At 38.3% G+C, this 23,561-nt stretch overlaps 2 protein-coding genes across 2 annotated transcripts in view; both read right to left on the bottom strand.

The window, feature by feature from the left end:
* The window catches only part of LOC108145946, a 120,230-nt gene that overhangs the window by 37,868 nt on the left and 58,801 nt on the right, over positions 1-23,561 (bottom strand). Inside the window, exon 4 of the mRNA XM_017271654.1 lies at positions 11,867-11,940. The gene's annotated coding sequence lies outside the window, so the exon portion shown is untranslated. The remainder of the gene's footprint in view (positions 1-11,866; positions 11,941-23,561) is intronic.
* LOC108145948 lies at positions 5,506-6,096 on the bottom strand. Its single transcript, XM_017271657.2, has one exon. The coding sequence runs from the start codon at positions 6,072-6,074 to the stop codon at positions 5,688-5,690; it is 387 nt and encodes a 128-aa protein (XP_017127146.1). The 5' UTR covers positions 6,075-6,096; the 3' UTR covers positions 5,506-5,687.

Raw genomic sequence — 23,561 nt, 5'->3', positions numbered from 1 at the left:
TTATACGCAGCGTGGGACAGGTTCTAAAGCAAGTGTAAATAAAATCAATCTGATGATTTTATGATTAATAATGATAAACCATGGTATGCTTTCATTTGCACAAAATATGGTCGTTCATAAATTTGTTAGCTGAAAATGACTTAGCATTCTCAAAAGATTTTTAAAGCAACTGCAGATCACTTAATGCGCTTTCTTCATATCTTCTCTTTTTATATTAATTTGCATTTTGTTAGTTCCCTTTTCGATAGTTTTGTTAACGTCATTCGCTTTCGTCTGCGAATTCTTTACCTGGCGCATTCATTTTTCACTTGGCATAATCAGCAATCAGAGGGAAGAATTTGCATTTAAGCGGATTTAAGCTGTAATTAAGCACTTTGATTGTCTCTGACTGTCTGGCTGGCTGGCTTTGCTCTAATCCGTTTCCATTCCAGCTTCATAATTTTTCACGCTCAATTGGCCACGACTGCTGGAGAATCGCTTGGCCACGTTTTTTTATTCGCCGCATTTGCGCCAAATGCAATTTGTCATTATAAATTTACGTCAGTTTAGGCAAAGGCAAAGGAAAAGGGCCAGGACGCCAGGAAGTTGCACAAAAGTTTGCTTCCTTCGAGAGGGAAAAACGAACTACTGCATTCTTCAATATATATCCAAGTTGACTCACTCGCTGTGCACAAAGTTTTTCACTTTTTTTTGCCCTCGATTTTGTTATTGTCTTGGCCCCGTTCGGTAGTTAGGTGTCGGTTTCTGCCAGCCAACCAGCCAACCCTCGAAACTTGGCCATGCCGCAGATTGATGGTCATATGAAAAAGTAGTTAACGCCCAATCGAAACTGCATCTGAAGTCGAAGTCGGGCTAATTAAGTGACCGGGGGTTAAAGTTTAATATAAATTCCAGTAATCATTTGCCCATTTGCAGCTGTGCGAACATTTAAAATGCAATTACAGTGCACACAGAGACAAAGAGCGAAATAAAGGAGCTGCGATGAAAAGTATACGGTGGCAAAGAGGTGGTTCCATTCCATGTGAGCATATGCTGCTGCCTGTTGGATTGGGATCATGCCATAAGCGGCTTAGCGGACAGCAGACACTGAACGACCAGCGGGCAACTCCGGTTGCTCAGGTAACGCAGACACATCAAGCATACGCTACGTTGTGCAGCTCTAAATTACCAATTTCATTTAGCTGTTTGCCAGCAACTTAATTTATTCAAGTGATGACGTCGCCGGCGCCACTGTTGCAGTTAGTTCGAAAAATTGGCCAAGGAAATGGGAGAAGGAGAAGGGTTTCGCAGCAGAACCAGACGACGACGACATAATCACCGTTTTGGAGCGCCAAATTTACGCGTTGCAAACGCTCGGCTAAGCTCAGCTCAGGCTAGGAAAAATAAAGCAGTGAAGGGAATTTGGGAGGATACTGGAAAGGGATCAGGAAGCCCTGAGGGCATGGCACAGAAACACTGTTAAAAAGCCAAGGAGATAAAAGTTAATTTGAATTTTAAAACAATACTTGATTATCTGTGTTATGATTATTAAATCACTGAGGAAAAATGTCACATTACACGACATAATGAAGTAAAAAAAATGAGGCTTATATTATAGAACTACAATATATAGTTCTGATATCAACAAGAATTGTTATTGAATCATTAATTCAATGTACAAATTTAAAATATTGATTTAATTCTAGTAAGATTTCTTTAAGAAATTCAACAAAATTACAACTCCTAATATACTTAAAATTTGCATTGCTAAATAGGCACTTTAGGATATATAACTCATAAGTTACAAACAACTATTAAACACTTCAAGCTATGAATTGCTTACACTGTTTGCAGTTTTCTATTTATTTTTGATTTCAAACAAAATATATAAAGCTCAAAAAGATTCATATTAATTTCGTCTAATCTTTGACTATAATTCTAGCTTTATAATCTTCTTTTAAAAATAAAAAACACATTGTTGAATTTAAAAACTATATATTTGTTTAATTGTGATAAATATTTAAACTTCCATCTCATTAAAAAAAATTTTTCAAGCTTCCCCATTTTTTGTGAGTGGATGGCCTCCGGGATTTTCGCCTGGCAAGCGTTGTAGTGAAAGCTACAGCTTCATCCTGAGCAGGAGCAGCATCAACTGCCTTAAGTCCTCTGTGCAGGCGACGTGTGCAACTTTGAAGCTGCTTCCTGCTCCGACTGTGCTGCCACAGGCGGTTGCCAAAAGAACCCGACGGATGCAGATGGAAACTGAGACTGCGACTGCGACTGAGACTGCGACTGAGAAGAAGACGAAGACGAAGACGAAGATGAAGTGGCTGACGGCAGACGGCTGAGTGGCAGCGGAACCCGTCTGAGCCGGCACTCTATTTATATTGAAATAAATTTATTGAAAAACCTAATGAGGTATCTTTCCTGCCTGGCATGCCAAACGGGCCATCAGTTGCAGCCTCGTTTCGGCCGGCCACAATGCAGCGACAGATAGTCGGCAGATTTATGCTTAGGCAAATTAATTTATGCGCCAGACAGTTAAGTAAATTACGAAAGCCATAAATTGCGAAGCCGAACCAGGAAGGCAACTTTTGGGGGCATTAAAGTAATTTACTAAAACGTACACATGCTTTTTGAAACGACAGACGGCAAACTAATTGAATTTGCTACTTAGTGAAATGTGAAATGTTAACAACTTTTGTGGTACATTTGCTTGTAAGCTGTAGGCTGTAGGCGGTAGCAAACTTTTGTCAGCCAAGTTAACGCACACACACACACACATACACACACCTCGCTTGCCTTAAAGTGTGGCGACAGATGCAGGAGCAGCTATTAAATTTACGCAATTAACCAGACGCAAACGGAGACTGTCTGGCCGGAGTTGCAAAACTTTGCTAAACTAATTAAAATGCATATTCTGCTGCAAGTTCCTACACCAACGTAAATGCGAAAACTTTCGCTTTGGTCGCCGAGTAACAGGCAACAATGCAACATGCCAGCAAATGGGATAGGTAAACAAATGGCTGGCAGCCCAAGTCGTCCAGTGGCAGTGGTACCATAATGCCAGGATTCTCTGGCCTCATGCAACCGCCGGCGAAGGACGACACGTTGATGACAGTTTTGTCCAGGGTCCCTGCAATTTGTATAACATGCTGGGCAGTTCCTGCCAACTCCTGTCCCACTCCTGCGCATTTTGCCAAAGCAAAACTTTTTGTAAACTCATTAGGGCAGTTGGCCAAGCAGGCAGCCAAGCGACTGCGCTAACCAAACGGGCACCATCCAAAGCCAGAGCCAGAGCCAGAGCCAGAACCAACAACAAGGCCAGCAGAGAAGGCAACTTTTTGAAAGAAAACAGCCATCTAGTGATAGCAAAGTACACAGGAGGAAACCCATATCAAAGTGACAGAAATAGTTGTGTATTTAAAATGTTATCGTACCCTAAGCCCGATGTAGTTCTTGAAAAAATTAATTGAGATTAAATTTAAGAGAGACATTGAAAGAGTAAATCACCAAATTTATTTATGTATTTATTTTCCTCGTTTTCATTTTTGAGGACTATTCTAAATATATATTTTAAAAATTATGATTTATAAGTTAAAAGGTAGTTGTTTTAGTGATTTTTTTACTTTCCGAACATGGTTTACTTGTGTTGTTCAAGTTAAAATTACAAAAGGGAAAGGTATGTTATAATAAATATTTAAATTAATTGTGTAGTTCATATTTTAAGTTAATGCGTAAGAAACGCTAATATTATATAATTGCTTTAATCTTTTCCTGTGTAACAGATGAGGAAGTGTAGTGGAAAAAAAGGGGACTTGGAACAGTTGTTATGTTGCTGGGGCACCAGGACCTCGCTGAACACCGGGATAAACAAAAGGCAAAGACCGGGCCAAGATAAACAGGCAACTTCTTATGCAGGCACGGCTTACTGTCGCTTTTCATGCGGCTAAACATGCCCGACGGTGCAGTTGAAATTTTATTTATTGCATTAACTCGAAAACGGGCCGGCAACGCAGGCGTTTCCTTGGCGGTTGGGTCGGAAAAGGGAGCGGCACAACTTCTACCCCAAGGTGGCCGTAGCTCATAATAAACATAATGAAAACGATGCCCATAATGAAGCGCACTAATCGACTGCTATCGCTTTAAGTTGTTTGCCTCGCAAGATGCAAAATTGATTTAAATTTCAAGTTGAAACGATCGACGGGATGTGGCTGCCATTAAACATATATAGTATGTATACGAATAAATAAATTTTATAGAAATTAACATATGCGTAAAGTGCTCTCCTCCAGCCACGAAATTGATTGTGTGGAAAATTTAATGGGCGCGACATTTTTCATAGTCTACTTTTGAGTGTTTGCAAATTGCATCGCCCACCGACTGCATAATTGCTAGCATATGTAAAACAACAGAAACACACACTCACACACACCCCGTGAATTGTGTGTACTATATTTTAATTGTTAACACTCACATTCACTTTGGCTGAGGTTTCTGTTTGAACATCGCAACTCGCAGCTCGCAACTCATTTCAATAATAAAATTGACTTACTGGCCGCATTATGTGCGCCATTTATTTATTACGCGCGTAGAGCGGGTGCCATTTATTAATATTATTTGAGTGAAAATAATGATGTCGGTGTCCAGTTAAGTGAAAAGCACTTTGTGAATATTATTTTCCAATTAAAAGCAGTCCCAAAAACTCGCCAATCATTCACGGCCCGCGTTTATCGCGTCGCATGTGCGATTTGGCGTCTGGTGAAAAATGCGATTGCAAATCGATGGGATTTTCGGGTGCATTGAACCCCAAAATGCCATAAATTTCCAATGATTTGCGGCCGAGACATAAGGGGAGAAAAGCTGAGATGATTTGTCTTGACACGTGTCAAGAATCTGCACAGAGAACTCAATTAGTGGCTGCCACAAATTGGCCTCAGTTGATAGTTACGTTGAGGTTGCTTCTGTCCACATCTATGTCGTTGTCCAAATTTGAGCAGGCGACAACAGAATTGTGACAGCCAAAATATTTCCAAAAATAATATTTACAACTGTGGTAAATAATGGACACGAAGAGGCCGAAATATTTGCCAGGCTATAATTAAAATCAAAGCTGTTTGGACAGCCTAATACCTACTTAAAAATTAAATAGTGTATAAATAAGCATAGCAAATGAATATAATTTTGAAAACCTTCATTCTGTTTAGCTAATTAATTGAATAATCATTGATTTTATTAGTGCACAGAAGTCACTGCTGCGCTCATTTAATTTGAAGTGGCTAATGGTGCTTATTAAGTCGAAAAAATGTGGTGGTTTTTTGCTTTGTTTTTTATCAATAATGAAATAATTAGTTTCATTAAAATAATGACCATATAATGATGGCAATTTTTTGTGTTATTTTCTGATAAAAATTATAAGGAAATTAATAAAAAGACCACACTTTTCTTGTATAAGCAGCTATAATTAGCAAATGTATTTATTGATTTGTTTTCTAAACTTTTAAGATCTAAGCCTTATATTACATTTAAAAATTTATGCAGTGCCCGCCACTTAAACTAAAATTATAATAAACTTTGTAGATTCTTAACTAATTTAGCGCAATATAAATTACGAAAAGATTTACAAATTTGTTAGCTTATTAAAGAGTTTACTTTGAAACTATGATTCAAACATAGTTAAAGCAAGCTCTTGTTGATCGTGATCTATTTTAAAGTTCCGTACTTTCCATTTTGGGATTGGCGTTCTTGATGCCCAGACTTTTCAGCTTTCGGAGTCGTTGGATTTGATGACGTAGTTTGTGGCGGAAAACGATCTGATGATTGACCGTCTTCAGTTCGTCGACGCTGCAGCCTTTCAAATTGCGCACTGTTTTGGCCAAAAGTGAGTCGGTTATGATGTACTTGGCCTTGGACAGCCTCATGTACTCCACTTTTTTCTGCGCTAATTGCTGCCGGTACAGATACAGGTGATAACCCACGCTCGGCGACTTATGTTGCTGCTGCTGATAGCGATGTTGCTGCTGTTGCTGGTTGATAGTTGCTGCCGGATAGCTGTCGCCGTCGCTTTCGTTGATAAGTTTCTGGTAGCGGGGCATTTTTGCTGGATGAATGCGGATTTCCGTGATAATTGAACAATTTTATTTTAGCTTTTTCAAATTTTTAATTTTGCGGTGTCAAATGTTTCACACAATCCAAAGTGTTGCTCTTGAAAATATGCAGTTGCGAATAATATTATCCGATGTTGCTTGTTCGACGTTTGCAGATCGAATGATGGTTCTTTCACCACCCACAATCGTTTTTATACACATAACCCGTACTAACATCCTTCTGCCAAAATTTACCTGACCCTTTGCCAACCCCACTTTTTTTTACCTGCAAGTTACCTGCTGATTTGACTTATGCCCCTCTCGGTTGGCATAATAAAAAACAATTCATTCTTAATCTGCTGCCGGTCATAAAGTTTTAGTATTTTGCAAACACTTTCATTCTTAATCCGTTCCACTAATCCGCCCACGCGGACGCCCCGGCAATTTACAACAAAAAATATACATCTCAACTGGCGCGTATAAAAAGATTAAGTGACATTACACAACGTATTTTCCCAAGCAGCTGAAGATATTTGCTAGCGGCTGCCGGATGAACATGCATTTTCCTGACGCGAAAAAGGGTGAACGTGAACTGCGGCGAAGGATAACTGGCGGGATTAGCGAGCGGAGACAGTTGCAGCTGCCTTTCCTTTCAGGGTTCATTAATGATCTCCGAGAAATACGGCAGACACCTCGATGATCATTACGAGTAATGACATTCAGCATTAAGACATAATGTTACCTTAATTGGAGCTTTTTAAAGTAAAACGTATTTTTTGATTAACAAATATATCAAAATGTTGTTTAATCCTTGATCAAACATATAGTTTAATAAGACCTTGCGTTAAAACAATATGTTCTCTATTTCTAATTTCAATATTTATTCAGTGAACTTTTAATTAAAAACTGTCATAGAATTATCAGTTCTATAATAAATCTCACTACAATCACATTCCAAGTATTTATTTGTTGTTTCTTAAATTTTATAAAATTTTAAATTAAACTATGTGTAATAAGACTTCAATAATTTTAATTTATTTAAAGTCGTATACGAAAAAAAGGGAACAACTTGCCAATATGTAGTTTTAAGTATACAAATTATAATTATATACTTATTAATATTATAGTCTTAATTCTGCTTTTGGTATATTTTTTTTTAAATATAGTTTTGCATGGCAGGATTTTACTAATATTTTTCAATATCCTATAAGCCTTTAAGCACTGTAATCTATTCAGCTACTCCCCCGCTTTACATTATGCATTATTTGTGTAGAGAGAATGACTCTGCCACTTCAAAATCGCTGAGATCAAGTGTCATAACTGCCTTGTCAGTGGAGGGCATTAATAGTAGTACTGCAAAGTGCAGTCAGCAGAAAATGGAATGGAAAATGTCGCCTAGATTTCAGGGCAACTTTTTTATATTTTCAAATTTTTTGCCTTTGCATAAACCATCATGTCAAATTCCTGATCAAATAACACAAAGTTTAACCTACTTCTTTCTGCGCTAAAATAAATACGCGCAACAAAAATAAAAGTAATCAGTCGAGACAGTTGAAGGGAGGTGGCAAAATTCGGGGTGAAGATGAAGGGATGAAGTGATAGACCTCTGGCAAAATTATGGCAACTTTTTCCGTTTTTTTTATATATTTTTTTTATTAACGTAACGAGACGAAACGAAACTTTTCAAAGTTGAATGTTGAAATAAGCAATTTTCGCGTTCAACTATAGAACATATATACATAGGGCGGGTGTCAGACTAGACAAGATGGGGCTGGATAAAAAATAAAAAAAAGATTGAAAAGTAATTGCATTCAAGAGCTTGTAGTTAAAAATTTATGGCCATAGTGCGCAAGAATCTCGGCAAAAGGGCAAAAGGGCAAAAGCGGAACGGACTGGAGCGGAGCGAATGAAAAAATGAAGCTGATGCTTCTCATGTTTTTGCTGTTTCTGTTGCTTTTGCTATTGCTATTGCTTTTGGCTGCTGGGAAATATTGAGAATGTAATTCCAACTGTTGTCTGCCCTGCGATGGTAATTGCAAAGACCGGCAGCTCGAACGGCGGTATTACCAGCAGCGAAAGCAGCAGCAGCAGCAGTTCGAAATAAAAGCAAGTTAAATTGAAAATGAAATGCAATCAGCTTGAGCTCTTTGGCGCACTTCCTTGGACGCTTGGATAATGTATCTTCATCTGCTGGATGCATCTCCATTTCGCAGCTGCATTATTAACGAAAGGTGTGAACATTTTAGCCGTGTAATTGACACAGCAACTGCTTCTTTTCCTTTCTTTTCTTTGCTCGTAAGAAAAAGAAAGGGGATAGGGTTCTTAATAAACGGTAATAAATTATAAGAAAGTGTTACCAGGAAATACAATTTTTTGTTCAGTTTGTATATTCATACAGAATTGTAGAGACCGTTAGATTATTTTTATTCCCAGAAATTTAAAATTTTAAGAATTTTAGAAAAATAAACTAAATTGTGATTGAATAATAGTTTCTAAGTTTTGTTTAACTATGTAAAAATTAGTTTTATTAGATATTTTAGTTGTTATATTTAAAAAAAATATATTTTTATATTTTTCCCCTTTTTTCATACATCAGAAAACATGGCACACAACATTTTGTTACAGCTTTAAGTTGTTCAGATTCCAAATTCGCATTTTAAGTAAATATTTGCCCATCACCCTCAAACATGGATTCGTACTTATTTCTTGCCGTGCAATTTGCAGGCAATTTTTGGCCAATTTATGATGGGCAAACATTCAATGCCCACTTTCTGGCCTCTTTTAATGGCTTATTTTCCAGGGATATTTGTACAAATTTTCCTCTCCATCTGGCTGCCCATATAGTATGCACAAGTGAGCTGCCTCTACTCCTCCGGCTTTGGCCGATGCGGAGGAGGCTTTGCTGAGTGCACAATGAAATTGAAACATATTAAGGTGAGCTCTGGTCCACAAACTGGCAGGAATTGGGATTGCCGGTGAGTTGGGGCCAAAGGCAAATTGAATTGAATGTTGCACATGCAGAGTGCTTAAAGCCCTACTCAACCCTCGACTGCCTTGGATTTGTGTCACAACATTTGGAGGCACAACTGCCGGACTCTCGACACCTATCGCCTAATCAAAATGTCATAAATCAGTTGACGGGGGTACGTTTGATTTGACAGCAGGCGGAGTGCCAGCTATGCGTTAATTTGCCAGCCCTAGCACTGCTGCTGGCTCTCGGTATAAATCAAATCAAATGACAATTAAACCGCCATTCAAAGTCAAATGCGACATTCGAATGCAAGGCACATGCGAAAAATGCAGCTGGCGAATTTTGCGGATTAAAAATGGGACGCGGGAGTTGGTTAGTGGTGGCAATTAATTAAGGCAAACCTCGGCGACATCGCTCAAAAGTATGCAACACACGAACCGCAAAGGCAATGAAATATTGCAATCACTAAAAGAATGAAAAGCCACCAAACACCAAGAGGATGAAGGGAGGGGGGAGGGCTAGGCGTTTGCTCGGTTAGTCGGAAAAGCCAGAGAAGCTTGCAGCTCTAGGGTTTCCTTTTCGGGCTGCGAATTCTTCTCCAGCATCGTCGTCTTGCTTGGCTGCCTGACGCCCGCTTGCCAAAATTAGTTTCTGTGTCAAAAGTTTGAAATGAGCAAGCTCCTCTTGGCTGCCAATACACGGATAAAAAATGAAATTATTACCACAATACTTTCTGGCCATCTATCCAATTGATTCTATTACTTTTCACTATTTAAATCGGAATTTTTAAGTTTAAGAAAGGTTTGTTTACTAAAAAATCAATGGATTGTGATGGATTCTGTTACCACTTTTGACGGTTTTGGGGTCTTGTTTAATAGTTGTTAAAGTTGTTCTAAGAGAACTTTTCTGAAATACTAATCTAGTTTATTTAAGATATCATAAATTGGTTCTCAATAAAATATTTAATAAAAATCATTCTAAAAAATGAATAGACAATTAAACAATTTTTAAAACTTTAACTTTAACCGTTGTCACTCAACAGTTGTCCTTTTATTAAAAGAGCATATTGCAGTTATGTGATCTTTAAACATTGTTTAATATATTCTTTATCGGTGAACTATCCATATAACTAAATACCAAGAATATTATATTAGGTATCTAATAATATATAAAATTCGTTTTAAAAAATTTTCCCTTGAATAGCTTAATATAATATAAACGTTTTTTAATGATATGTTTTTATATTTGATATGTCAATTATTAAGTATATTTTATTCTAAATTCTCATGGCCGTTTTGTTTGTTAATAACAAGAAATGCACTTATAATATTATAAAAACGTTTGTTATCTTAACATCGAAATCGTTAAATACTAAAAATATTACGCGAAATACCAGTTTTATATGCCAGTTTAAAGTGAGTGCCAGTTTTTTCGTGTGCCAGCCAACACCCAGCGAAAACTAACCAACGGAAGCCAAAGGAAAAACTACTCGTCAGAGGGTGAGAGGACAAAGTTTGCGCTGCGCTGATGTAGTTAAGAATTGGCAGCAAATGCTGCTTAATTTCAAAAGAAACTTTACGTATTTGTCATGCGGCGCACATTCATTGCGGTGTTCATTTGAGCGCTCATTCAGGCAGGGCGAAAACAGCCCTGGTCCAGAAACCAAAACTCCAACACGCAGACGTTGACAAACGTTGCCATGGTCACTGTTCGAGCTCGAGAAAAATATTGGAGATGGAGATGAAGTTGGAGATGACGATGATGTTTCTGCATCGGACACTCGTTTAATAATTCATCAGAATCTGAATGAGAATCACAGGCAAGGAAGTTTGAGTCGGTGGAATATTCGCGTTAATTTGCGGTCGACGAGCAGCGACTGTGGTCGACCTCTTCGCACTCTTCCACGGGCACTTGTGCGCCTCATTTCCTGTGGCCTGACTGCCATTTGACTTGCAGTTTCCGTTTCCGTTTCAATGACGCTTTGATTGGCCTTGCGGTATCCCTTCCCTTGCCTTCCCCGCAAAAGGTTTGAGTATTAAGCGATGATTATTTGTGTGTGGGCAAAGCGTTTCTTCGCTGACCGCATTGCAAACTTTCGAGGCTGCCGCCACGCACTTCAAATACGCGTTGAGTTTGGTCAAGAGCAATGGAATTCTTTCGGTCACAGTTAATGAGCGATGCTGATCTCCTGCTAGCATTAAGTTTAATTAAAGCAAGTCAAGGCTATAAGCAGACTCTACCAGTTTACATTTCAATAACACAAATATTCTAGCCCCCTAAATACATTTTATAAGAGTTGTCATTTTTAATACACTAATTTTTACAAATTACATTTAATTCACATGTTAGTAAGATAATCAAATAATAATAGTTAAGGCATCTTAAAATTGGATCTATATTTTCATTGTTAATTCAATTTCATTTATTTTATTTTATTAGCAAAAAGCAAAACCATTTTTATAAAACACGAACAAGTCGTAAAAAAAAGTCTTAAAATTCATTTGGTAAAATATGACGTATGCTCTCCTCAAAATTAACTTGTTGAAAAGTTAACAATAGCAAAAATATGCAGTCGAAGGTCGCTGCTAAACTAGTTCGCTGAGCAACTATTGAATACAGTTTGAATCTCAAACGGAAGGAATAAATAAATATTTGATTGCAAATCCAAATCTGTTTGAGTGCGGCACACAAAATAGCCAAATAACGAAAGAGTCTCTTAAAAGAGCAAATACACTAAAACAGATTAAATTTGACTTGTTGAGCCATGCAAATACGTGCAGAATATTGAGATATTCGTACATTATACACTTCACTTCATACTTTATCTTACCTGCTTAATCTTAGTGTCTTGGCCGTGTTGTTCAATGGTTTTCGTTGGTTTTGCTGTTGTTGTTTTGTTGTTGTCTGCAAGTAAACATAAATAAATTGTTATCTTATTAGTGCTGAGTGGTCGGCAGTCAGTGTATGCGATATTGAATTTTTGGCATCGCCCATGCACCATGCACCATGCACACACAACAATTGCCAATTGCAATCTTTACGTTTAATTTAGCCGCTGAAAGTTGCGCGCAATTAAGCAGCCATGCAAGGCCTGAATTTATTTAATTTTATTGTATTTCATTTCTATTTGTATTTGTATTGGCGACTGAATTTGCATTGGCCGCCGCTCTGCAGATAAACAAACTCGACGCTTCGTGCCTATCGGATCGGTTGGTGGAAATTCCGGACCCCCATGCTGGAAAACTTCATTATCGTATTACTACAGTATAGTATTGCTCTGTGCGGGTGCGTGGGCGTGGGCGTTGATTTCTTTGGCCGTAAACATTTCCGGGGCCGAGGTGGGATGCAGTCGTGTGTGAAAATGATTTTAAAATTGGCGCTGAATTGTACAAATGCAAAGACAATCAAAAGGCAATGGGCGTTGATGATAATGGCGGAAAACAAAGCAAAAGGCGAGTAATTCGATGGGGTAAAGTGAAATTTTGACAGCTTTTAATTGTGCAGCGATGCGAGCATTGCTGCTGAATATATATTTGTCCGATATGTATATACATTTAACTGACTTTGGCCCTTTTGCGCCAGCACGCAATTATCAAAACGCATCACGCGTCATGGCCAGGCCCAAATGATAAACTGCAGGTGAAAGGGGATTGGGGAAAGGAGGCGGTGAAAGGGAGAGAAAAGAGAGAGAGGGCTGCAGATGGCCAACTGTCAGCTTAACGCCTCAACGAGCAAAGTAAAAGCAAAATTGCATTTGCCTTGGAGGCCGCCGCAATTAACGCGGCATCATTTCTATCCATCTTGATGATATTTAAACTTGACTTGAATTGGTCGCATGTTAACCCTTGCATTTTGTTTGGGTCTCAAAAGGTACACCTTTTAGCAGCTTTACATTTTATTTTAAAACTTAACTTGTTAACTTATATTTGATAAAAAAGAGAAATTTGTATAAAAATTATAGAAAGAATTTTTACTGCCTTAATTTGTTTACGAAAAAAATATAGACATTTAATTAAAAGCATAAATGATATATATAATTGTGTGAATTTATCTCCTCCAACCTACTTTGAATCATGGTGTCACAGAAAATTTTTCAATTTCGACAAAACGATATAAAATCAAACAAAGAGTAGGCTTTAAAAAATAACAATTAATTAATAATGAGATTTTTTGAATTATAAATATTTAAACCAACCTTCGAAGATTCTGAATCGCCCCAGTATTAATGGACTTTTCAACAAACTTAACTCATTTAGCGGGTATAAGTATAAAACTACTGCTGTCTCAGAGGGTTAAATGCTGTTTGGCTTGAGACCCGAGTTTACGACTGTTCCGTGCGAATCATCATTAATAGACCAAAGTGAGAGTTTTCTAGCGCTGCTGCCGCTCCTTGGAACTAATGGCAAAATGAGTGCGCACTTTTAGCCACCGCATCTCAGTCGGGAAATCGGCGAGGAGCAGTGGCAGTCATCATCAGTTGTAAACCGAGGTGAGCCCAAGGCCTCGTAGCTATTTATAACGCTTTTCACTCTCGCCAAGGCACACACACACGCACACGTCTTAATTAAAAACTGTTGAGCTTATGCCTGGCAGGGGCATTATGCAAATGCTCCGCACTGTACCACATCCGAATCCCCATCCTGCCGCCTTTCAATTGCACTGCACGGTTAACGAAGCATAAATCTCTCTGATAAGCTACAATCAAATGCAATCAAACTAAATTCAATTTAATGGGACTCCGTCTTTCGGAGGACTAGGAACCAGGAACTAAAGACTGAACACTGAAGACTGAAAACTAAAGAGCAGCCGCCAAACCAGAAATCTGAATGCATCTCGAGTGAAATCATCTGGAAGGGAGCGAAGCAGCCGGTGACTAAATACAAATTACAAGCTCAAACTCGGGTTCAATCTCCATCCGAATCTCGTTCGAAATCTCAGTCTCAGTCTCAGTCTCTCCTCCGCTTCAAGGTGGCCAAATATTGGCCCAAATTGATTAGATACGCCTGGTGAATTCCGAACTGGAGCCGGATATAAAAGATGGATTAAATGCAGTAGATAAAATATTATAACAAAAGCAGCCCTGTACTTTTTTTGCAATTTAAAAAGGTATAACAGCATTGTTTTCATTTTAAGGTGATATTAACTAAATAAATAATTAGTAATTCAGTATATCGCTCCTTTTTATAAATACAAATGTAACTCAAAAATAATAATTTTAAATTAAAATCATTTTATTGATTTGAAACTTAAAAATGTTTACCTAAATATGATGTTTTTGAGTTATTGAACCAATTTGTATAAACAACCACTGTAACCTTCAATTTAAGACATATCTACCTGATATCTACTGCAACAGCTGTGAAAAGCGTGGCCAAAAACTCAGGTGAATCTGAATTTGGGGTTCGCTTAGAGCCAGTCCAGGCTGGTGCATAATCGTCTCCTTTCAGCGGGGTTTATAAATATTTATAAACACGTCAAGACTCCATGCATGCCGGGTTACCCAATGTTGGATTTCAGTTTACTCCCCCCGCATTTTCCGGGAAAGCGGCGAAGTGAGCTGCAGCCAGTGGGAGATGCGTGGAAAGCGAGCGAATTGCGATGCGGAAACTGCAACGCCAGAGACAGCTCCGCTTGTTGCAATTGAAGGGGCAGCCCCTTTCCCTCACTAAGCCCCTTCGATTTCCCCTCCCCCCTTCGCTAACAAACTCCCCCACTTCACTGGCAATTCAAGCGTTGCGAAAACGTTTCTGCCCCAGCAGCCGTAGCCTGTGCTTTTTGCCCTCTGTCTAGTCTATCTCTATCGCCCCTTCAGTGCACTCTTGGCCCATTTCCCCAGCTCCCTTTACTAGCCCCTTTTCCTACCCCTCCCCCTGCCCCTGCCACGATTTTATTGGCATCGAAGGCTCGCCGACAGGCAGCGACCGCAGAACTGAGCCTCTGATATACACTCGGGAAAATGGGATTCTTGTAATCTAAGATCTTTCAATTTTATCAAATTTGTACACCCAAAAAAAATAAAATGAAAATTAAGTTTTTATAAGTGTGTCTTGAAAATAAACTGCTTACTGTGTGTTGTAAAGTATAAATATTAATTCAATACTAAGTTATATAACCACTATACATTTTAATTTCATTTCTATACCGAAGAGCTCAAAACTGTAGTCTAAGGCCTTATTTTTAAGACACATATGCTTTGAGTGCTCAGTATATGTATGTCATCATCGCTTGCTAAACTCGAGGTTACAATTTTTTGTTAACAAAGCGTTGTTAATTAGCTTTCATCACATTTGCATTAATTGAAAATTCGTCATCAGTATTTGTTAAGTAAATGAACTGAATATTAGCAGAACCAAAAATATATTAATAATAATATTACTGAGAGACAATAATCAAAAAACGTTTATGACTTTTAAGCGGCTTAATTAACTTTGTAAGTAGTTTAGAAATTTGATTGTTAACTTCATCAATTTTTGGTGTAACCTTTCTTTCAAATTTTGCATATAAATGATTTTTTGAACTTTTTACATTTTTTTAGAGCTTGAATTTAATTTGTATTGATTTTTCTCAGTGCTTTTGAAGCGTTTCCCCGTCATCGCTTTTTTCAGCTGCCTGGTGGATGCCTTTCGCCTTTGCCATTGCCTTCGCCTTGCACACAACTCGCCGAATCTCTGTTTGTCTGTGTGTTTGAGTGAGTGTTTGCTTAACATTGTTCGATATTTGGTTCGGCGGTTTTCCCCTGCTTTCCCGCATTTCCACCGCTTTTCACCCCATCTTCCACGACAGCTTCTTGGCTTCTGTTCATTTCTTGACTTGGATGTTTATCTTCAATGATTTGCGATTTTCCGGCAATTTACGCAAAAATATGTGACGAAATTTCAGCACAGCCCTTACAGTGTGTGTGTGTGTTTGTGTGTCTAGTGAACTGCAACAGTTTCGTGTTTTTATTTCATTTTAAAAATATCTATCTTTCCGCCAGATCCCCCAGCAATCTTTATGCGTTGCGCGCGTGATGTCACAGCCCCGAAAAATTTGCTGAGGAAATTAGCGTGCAAAAATGTTGATGGCAAATATTTGCGAGTGGGAGGGGGTGGGTATTGAAAAACAAAAACTCCCACGCTCTTCCATTTGCTTAACGAATTTGGTAGATTGTCTCTGGCATTCGGCTGCAGTTAATTGAATTTGAAAGGTGAAAGGAAAACAGTCGGGGACGAATTGAAATTGGGATCGGTATGGTATGGTATGGCATGGTATCGAATCGTATCGTATCGGATGGGATGAGATCTGAGCGGATGGAAGTCGGCGATAACAATGAAATACTTCGTTGGCTGATTTATCGACCTGAAACAGCCATCGATTGTCGGCTAAAAAGGGCCGAGATTTGATTAGCCAAAAGTAAAAAGAGTTCAATTTTTTAATGCGGAAACGGGAAAAGGTGAGAGGAAATTAAATTGTCGAGCCCAGGGTGAATCACATAAAATATATTTCACTTAAAATGACAAACAAAAATTAATTTAACAACTTTTATTGCTTCCTCGTTTTTTGCCTTTCCATTTCTTTCGATTTTATCTGTAAACAATAATATTTGCCTTTTCAGTCAATGTGGGGAATGCTTGGCAAATATGCATAAAAATTGTTCAAATAAAGTGTTTAATTTAATGCCTTGTGAAATGCTTGCAGCATCAGCATCGGCCTCATCATTATCATTATTATCATCGTTATCTCCGAGATAATTGTCGCCATTGTCGGCAGCGTAATGATCATGTGCTGATTTGATAATTAAAAGCAAACATTAAGCGATATCGTGCCAGCAGCACCAATAAGCCTACACAAATACTAAACGCAAAAAGAAGGAAAACAAAGGCAGGCGCAGGCGATTTACTTAAATGCCTGCAGGACTGTCTGCCTCGGAAGAAAGAGCCCCTGCTGACCAATAGAGCCAGAGTTTACTACTTCTCCTGCTACCTTCGCACTTGGCAAAATAATAGTTAATTTTTGCTTCCCTTTTATTGACACTTTGGCTGTAAGGCTAGTTAAATGTAAGTTTATTTACATATTTAAAAACCATTTTAAGCCAATGGGAAATACCTATGTTAAAAAGCTGTTTTATGTCTTAAGATATTTTTAGTAAAACGGAATGGCCTATTAGACTGGTAAAAAATAGGTAGAACATGTATTACATATATATTACTTTAATTCAATTTTTAAGAACGGTTTACCTTTCCTTTTAAGAAATCCAAATAAATATATACAATAAAAACTTATATTTATAATTTGTTTATAATTTTCCTTAAATTCTATAGAATTGTTAATTTTTCTTTTTGAGAAATCTGAAAAAAATATGAAAAATTTAGCTTAGAGTATATCTATTTATTTAAAAATTGTTATACAAATAGCTAGCTTCGATATTTAGTTAAAAAAATTTTTTTTAGGAGGATGACCTCATTAAACTATTAGTATTTTTTATTGGAAATATCTTTATTAAATCATAAGTATCAGTCTGCATAAACATTTTCTGTAGAATACATACATAGAATGCAACCACAAATCCTTTAACTTGTAGTATACTTTCATGCCGATTTCAAATGCCAATTTCGTTGAGTGTACTTAATCTCCCCCATTTTAGTTCACTAACTCCAGCCACTATATCCGTCTAGTGGGTAACAGTGGCAGTCAGGGACTGTCTCGATGTCTAACTGTGGCAGCGATAACAACTTTCGTGCGTGGCCAAAAGATTGAGATTCGGAGGCGGGGCGAAGGGGGGCTCAAATAGGAGCAGAAATGAGGGTTAAGTGACAGATACAGAAGGGGGATAGAGCAGCAGACTTAGTCCCCCTCCCCGGCTCTCCCCACACACATGAAGTTTCCAGGAATGAAACACGTTTCATTTCGTGGCGACAAGGTTTTTGCTCCGCTGATGAACTCGCTCCTCCACTTGGCCCCACTACACCCCCCTTCCCCGCTCCCCCCATCATCAACTTTTCTGCCGCCGGCGGCCAACGCATTTTTCATTAACACGCCGGCGAAAAGTAGTTGATCCGCTTTTGGCCGTTACACTTACATCTGTGTATATGCGATACATCTTATGGTATCTGTATCTGACAAGCTCAAGCCCAAAAACCAGACCTTGTGCCACTTTACGATGTGTGTAAGCCCGAGAATATACATTTATGTATATATCCACATATATATATATATTCAAGCAACTGGCAAATTGATTAACGCTAATCGACGCCATTTTCGTGCAAGTAGCGGTCACTGAGCGTTACCTGAGCAGTCTTAAATTTTTGTTTTTATTTTATTTTGTTTTGTTTTTGACAACTTTTTCGTTCATTGGCTCGAAAAAGCTGGATTATATTGATGACAAGGGGCGGGGGCATGTGGAGAGATTTCGGGGAGCGGTCGAGCAACTGTAAATTGCAGCGGCGACAACTCACAAAAATCTCGTTTGCCTAATAGCCGAGTTCAAGTTGAATGGCTCAATTTCTCAATCTATCAATTGACGACGACGACGACGACGACGAGTCGCCGTCGAATCAGCGTCATCATTGATTTTTTAATTAACAGTCAGATAAATTGACTCAAAAAAAAAACCCCAAATTGAGTGGCATTTCGAACAGTAAACACACAGCTTTGGGCAACAATGCAGTCGCTCCAAAAATAGATGGGCAGCTCAGTGGGGAACCCTCATAAAGTACTGTAACTTACGGTCCACAGCAAAACTGGTTTCAAATCATACAAGAACAGAATCATTTCGACAAAACTTAACCAATCTGTGTAATTAATCAAATGATTTTGGCTTTCGTTTATATATCCCAGATATAAGTACTTGAAATTCCCGTTTGTCGTTTACTTAAAATCTCCCTTTAGAATCTATGTCGCGTACAGTGGTAGCCAGAAAAACGCCCAAAACAAATCCCACATAAAGACAAAATAAATCTCTCATTCCTCACTTAAATTCACATAAATGTTTTTCGGCTACCGAAACACTTAAAGTCGCTCATCCCAAAGTGAGAACATTTAAAAGGCCGAACCTCAAATTAGAAAAAAGACAAAAAATAAAGAAATCCAGAATAAAATGAGGCAAAGTTCATGAACTCAAGCAGGCCAAGATTTTCTCACACAGCGCCATGGAAACGGCGTCAATTACACGGCAATGGCTGAAGATGGCTGGCGATGGCTGGCGATGGATGAAGATGGTTGAGGATGGGAACGGGATTGGGATTGGGATTGGGATTGGGATTGGGACAGAAGATGGCCACGGCTACTTAGGAGCCTGGGAGCAGCTTAACTTTTAACCGCAATGGCTGCGCCAGAAGTCGACATCGATGCGCCCCGGCCACTTGAGTTGGCTACGGCCAAGTAATTAAAACGAGTCGAGAAAAATCAGCCCAAAGAAAATGGGCATGCTGCGCCACGTAACTGAAACTTAACTTTACTTTACTTCACAATTCACTTCACAGTCAAAGCGGCGGCATTGCGCTCGGACATTGCTCATTTCGTCGTTTCGTAATTAATTAGTCTTAAAAGTTAAATAGCCCAAATGATTTTGGACAGGCTACAAAGGCGCTGGCTAATAGAAAACGTTGCCAGGAATGCGCCAAAACGAGCTGGGGGCGAAAAAGGAAAGGCAATGAAGATCCAGCTGAGAATTTTCAGTCCAGTTTCGGTTCCGTACGGTTCGGTTCAGTTCAGCAAATGAAGATAAGATACCGTCTTTGACAGGAACGCGACAGCAAGCTGAGATGGGGATGGGGATGGGGCAAAGCCAGCCAGAGCACTGCATATTTGTGTAAATTTAGTTCTATACACACAGAGACACAGCAAAAAAAAAAACAGTTCTACAATGATTTAACTGTTTACAGAATTAAATTTCAGAAATATCTGATAATTTTTGTTAAAGACAGAAACATTTTGCAGTGTTCTTGAGCCAAAGGGGCAAGAACGCACATCTATAATGACTTAACTGTTTACAAAACTTAGCAATTTAAAAAAAAAAATGATCACATTTGTTAGTGGCATATTTATTCTAGCTTAAAAACATATAATACAATCATTCTTCCACACAAGATGCCAGAAAGCAAATCTATGATGACTTAATTGTTCACAGAAATTATAAATTTAATTAAATATCTAATCATTTTTAATAATGACAGAAATATTCTTGCTCAAAATAATGGAATTCAAACATTCTTGATTTTTTATTATTTTTTGATAGTTGTCTTGTTTTTATATATGATCCCATTGATTAAATTCATATAAAACTGAACCGTTTTTTGAAGTTGAACAATATTATTAAATTTTTATTGTAACCTAATTAACTCTACATTATACATTGGAAAATTATTTAAAATATTTTTTAAAACAAGCAGCGAAAACATTTATTTCCTTATTTTCAATTTGAGCTTCTTAAAAATTCTTTGAATATTATTTAAATGATATTGTTTTTTATATTACCATGTAAATAAATTGGTTTTTATATTTTGTTGTAACTTTTTAAGTATTAAAAAGTATTTATAAGTACTAAAATGCCTAATTTCGAAGTCAGCTGTAATACTTTTTTTTTAACTGCCATATTTTTTTAGCAGTGCACGTAGGGACTGTGGCAATAGCAAGAGCCAGTTGGCTGCTGTCAGTTTGTGTACGCATTGAATTGCAGGAAGAATTTATCTAACGCCGGCAGCGGCTGTTGAGAGTGAGCTGGTGAGCGTGTGCCCGAGTATCTGGCGGATACGTGTGAATGCTGCAGTTCCCCCTACCCCTCCCCTTTCCGTGCCCCTCCCCCTTAGCCATATTGATTGAGACAGAATTTATTGGCCAAGTTAGTGCCCTGGCTTCGGGTTCGACTTCGGTCGATGTCCATATCCATGTGTGTGCTGTGTGCTGGATGGCGCTTGTGTTGTGACTTTTTGACATTAAAAATTTGTGCGTTGCTGTTGACTCGGCATGTACATAAAGTGCTGACTTAAAGCAAATGCATATACCTATATAACTATAGACGATTTGTATTTTGTGTATTCAAGTGCTGGCTTGGCTCGTTAGCAGAGCACTTGCATTTCTCTCCCTGCCTCTTCCGTTTGGCGTGTTTAAATATTTTGTTGCAACATTCTCGGTTGCCACATAAATTGGCAAAAATCAACTCACAAAATGCCACCACCCTCAATGGCATATCAATTTCATTTGGCTTTTCATAGCCGATATTTCGCATATATTTGCCAATTTATTTTACACTTTTGCAGCTGCTGCTGCTGCTGCTATGGAAATTGCCATCCGCTTTAAGTTCTACTCAGAAAATTGATAGGTGGCTTGCCGGCCGCACAGAATTTAAATAATACTGAAAACCACAAAAAAGTTTTCGCCAGTGCAAACTGCATGAAGCACAAAAACTGTATACGGATACTCTTGTGCTGTTGGCCCAAAAGCTATTAATTTGTATGCCCAGCTAAAAGTCGAAAATAGCACAAAGTTAAAGCTCAGGCAAGATTCTTCAGGCCCTGCTGACCGACGAATGATTATGCAATCGATGGCCAATACTCTCAGATTGGCAACACTCAAACTCAACTGGGCCAAGTGCTGGGAAAATGCAGCAAGGGGCATCGGCATCGGCATCTCTTGACCGCCACATGCAAATTGCAACTGATTCCGGATTCAAGTGCTTGGGCAGTTGGGGAATCGATGCAGAGTAAAAAAAATTGCAAAATAAATAAAGAAGAACTTTCAAAAATCAAACAGTTCCGAGAAAAAAATTGAGACATATTTTTAGAATTTTATAATCTCTAAACAAAAATACTTAGCTTAGTTGGCAAATGCATTAGTTTAAACAAAAATATTTGAATTTTAACATGTACATTTAAAATTAGTAATAGTTTAAAATTCATGTAACAAGTAGTTATTTTAAATAAAAAGTTTGATATGTACATTTTAAACTATTAAGCCTCTTACTAAGAACTTTATTATATTTAAAAGTTTATAATTCTTGTAACATAAGTTTTGTTAATTTGAATATTTTTCTTTCGGTGCAAAAATGTAAATATGGGCTAGGAAAGTACTAGCTATAACAAATAATGTTCCTTTACATGAAATTCATTATTTCTTATTGGCTTGAAGCACATTTGGTATTACAATTTCTTCAAATATTACCCATTTATAACCATTTTTTGTTGGGTGTATGGAAAACAATCTGGCAAAGACCGACGTCCCGAGATGTGGCGCCTATATCTGCCCCAATCCGAGTCCTGGAGTCCCGACAAGCTGTTGCTGGACTGCATAATTTATGGCCCAGTCTAGACTAAAGTGACAGGCAACGCGCCCGCCGCCCTATGCCAATCCGTAATTGTTCGGACCGAGTACACACACATTTTTTGGCGATGAGAATTTTCGGCATTTCATATTTTCCCAGCTCGGGCCACATAAATTCACCAGCTAAAGAATATTTTCTTTGGACCAGCCAGCGTATTCTATAAATATTTGGCCAAGACAAATTGCAGTAAACAATTTGCAACAATTTCATTTGCGGGCAAAAGTCCTTGGGGCGCCCCAGGGCAACACTTATAGCTCATAAGTTGGAGATTTTCTTGGCCCAAAACACACACACACACACACTTGACCCGGGCATATGCAAAGTTTATGATAAAATTATCAACTTAATTGCCGGCCAGGGAGATCCCCTAATTGGGCGATATGTGAATATATATATATATATATGCTGCAACATCGGCCAATAGCCGCCGAGTGTTAGCAAACATATGAACTGGTTTCCTTTGCCGGCCAGAGCAGAGAAAGCAAAAGTTGTCTGCCTGCGTTGCATATTTGCATTTGACGTCTCCTGGCCAAATGCTTTCAAATTGGGTTAACGACACTTGGCCAAGGCGAACCAACATCGAAAAAGTGCAGCTAAAAGCAGCACTTTCCACCGCAGCAAGTGTCGCCACCGCATAGAAAGTGAAACTGAACTGCAAGGCAAGTTGCTGTACATCCACTCAATATACATAGATACAGGCCCGAATGGAAACACAACAATTACACGTCTTGATTTGGTTTCGTTTCGTTTCGTTTAGTTTGGCTCGATTTTGGCCTGGCCAAAGAAAGTGAAGACAAAGTGGTAGGTTGCAGTGGCACCATCACCACCAGGAGGAGATCTCGGGGATTCGATTTGGAGGAGGAGTGGTGGAGATTCCATGTCAATTAGAGCTGCAAAAGTTACCATCATCATCATCGTCATCAGGCATCTTACGTATGCGAGATTATAGATCGTTAGACAGATGTGTATCTTTGCTGGATTATGTAAACGATGGCCAAGTATCTATAGACACGAAATCGGTGGAGTGGACTTTTGATTACCCCATAAAATAATTATGGTTGCGTTACACTTAACTATCGGTTGTGTGCATATTTTTTTTAGTTTGTTATAAATTATTTAGATTATAAAGTGTCTAACACAATAATAAATTTATATTAAATATGTGTTTTTTAATTTACCAATTGAAAAACTAATACATGATGAACTAGAAGACGTAACCGCCTCAAGT

This window comes from Drosophila elegans, unplaced genomic scaffold (assembly GCF_018152505.1).
Source record: "Drosophila elegans isolate 14027-0461.03 unplaced genomic scaffold, ASM1815250v1 contig_208, whole genome shotgun sequence".
Taxonomy (NCBI): Eukaryota; Metazoa; Arthropoda; class Insecta; order Diptera; family Drosophilidae; genus Drosophila; species Drosophila elegans.
This window is presented reverse-complemented; position numbering and strand designations above follow the sequence as displayed.

Excerpts from the sequence above, each read along its gene's own strand:
- LOC108145948 (XM_017271657.2), bottom strand. The coding sequence starts at position 6,074 with ATGCCCCGCTACCAGAAACTTATCAACGAAAGCGACGGCGACAGCTAT.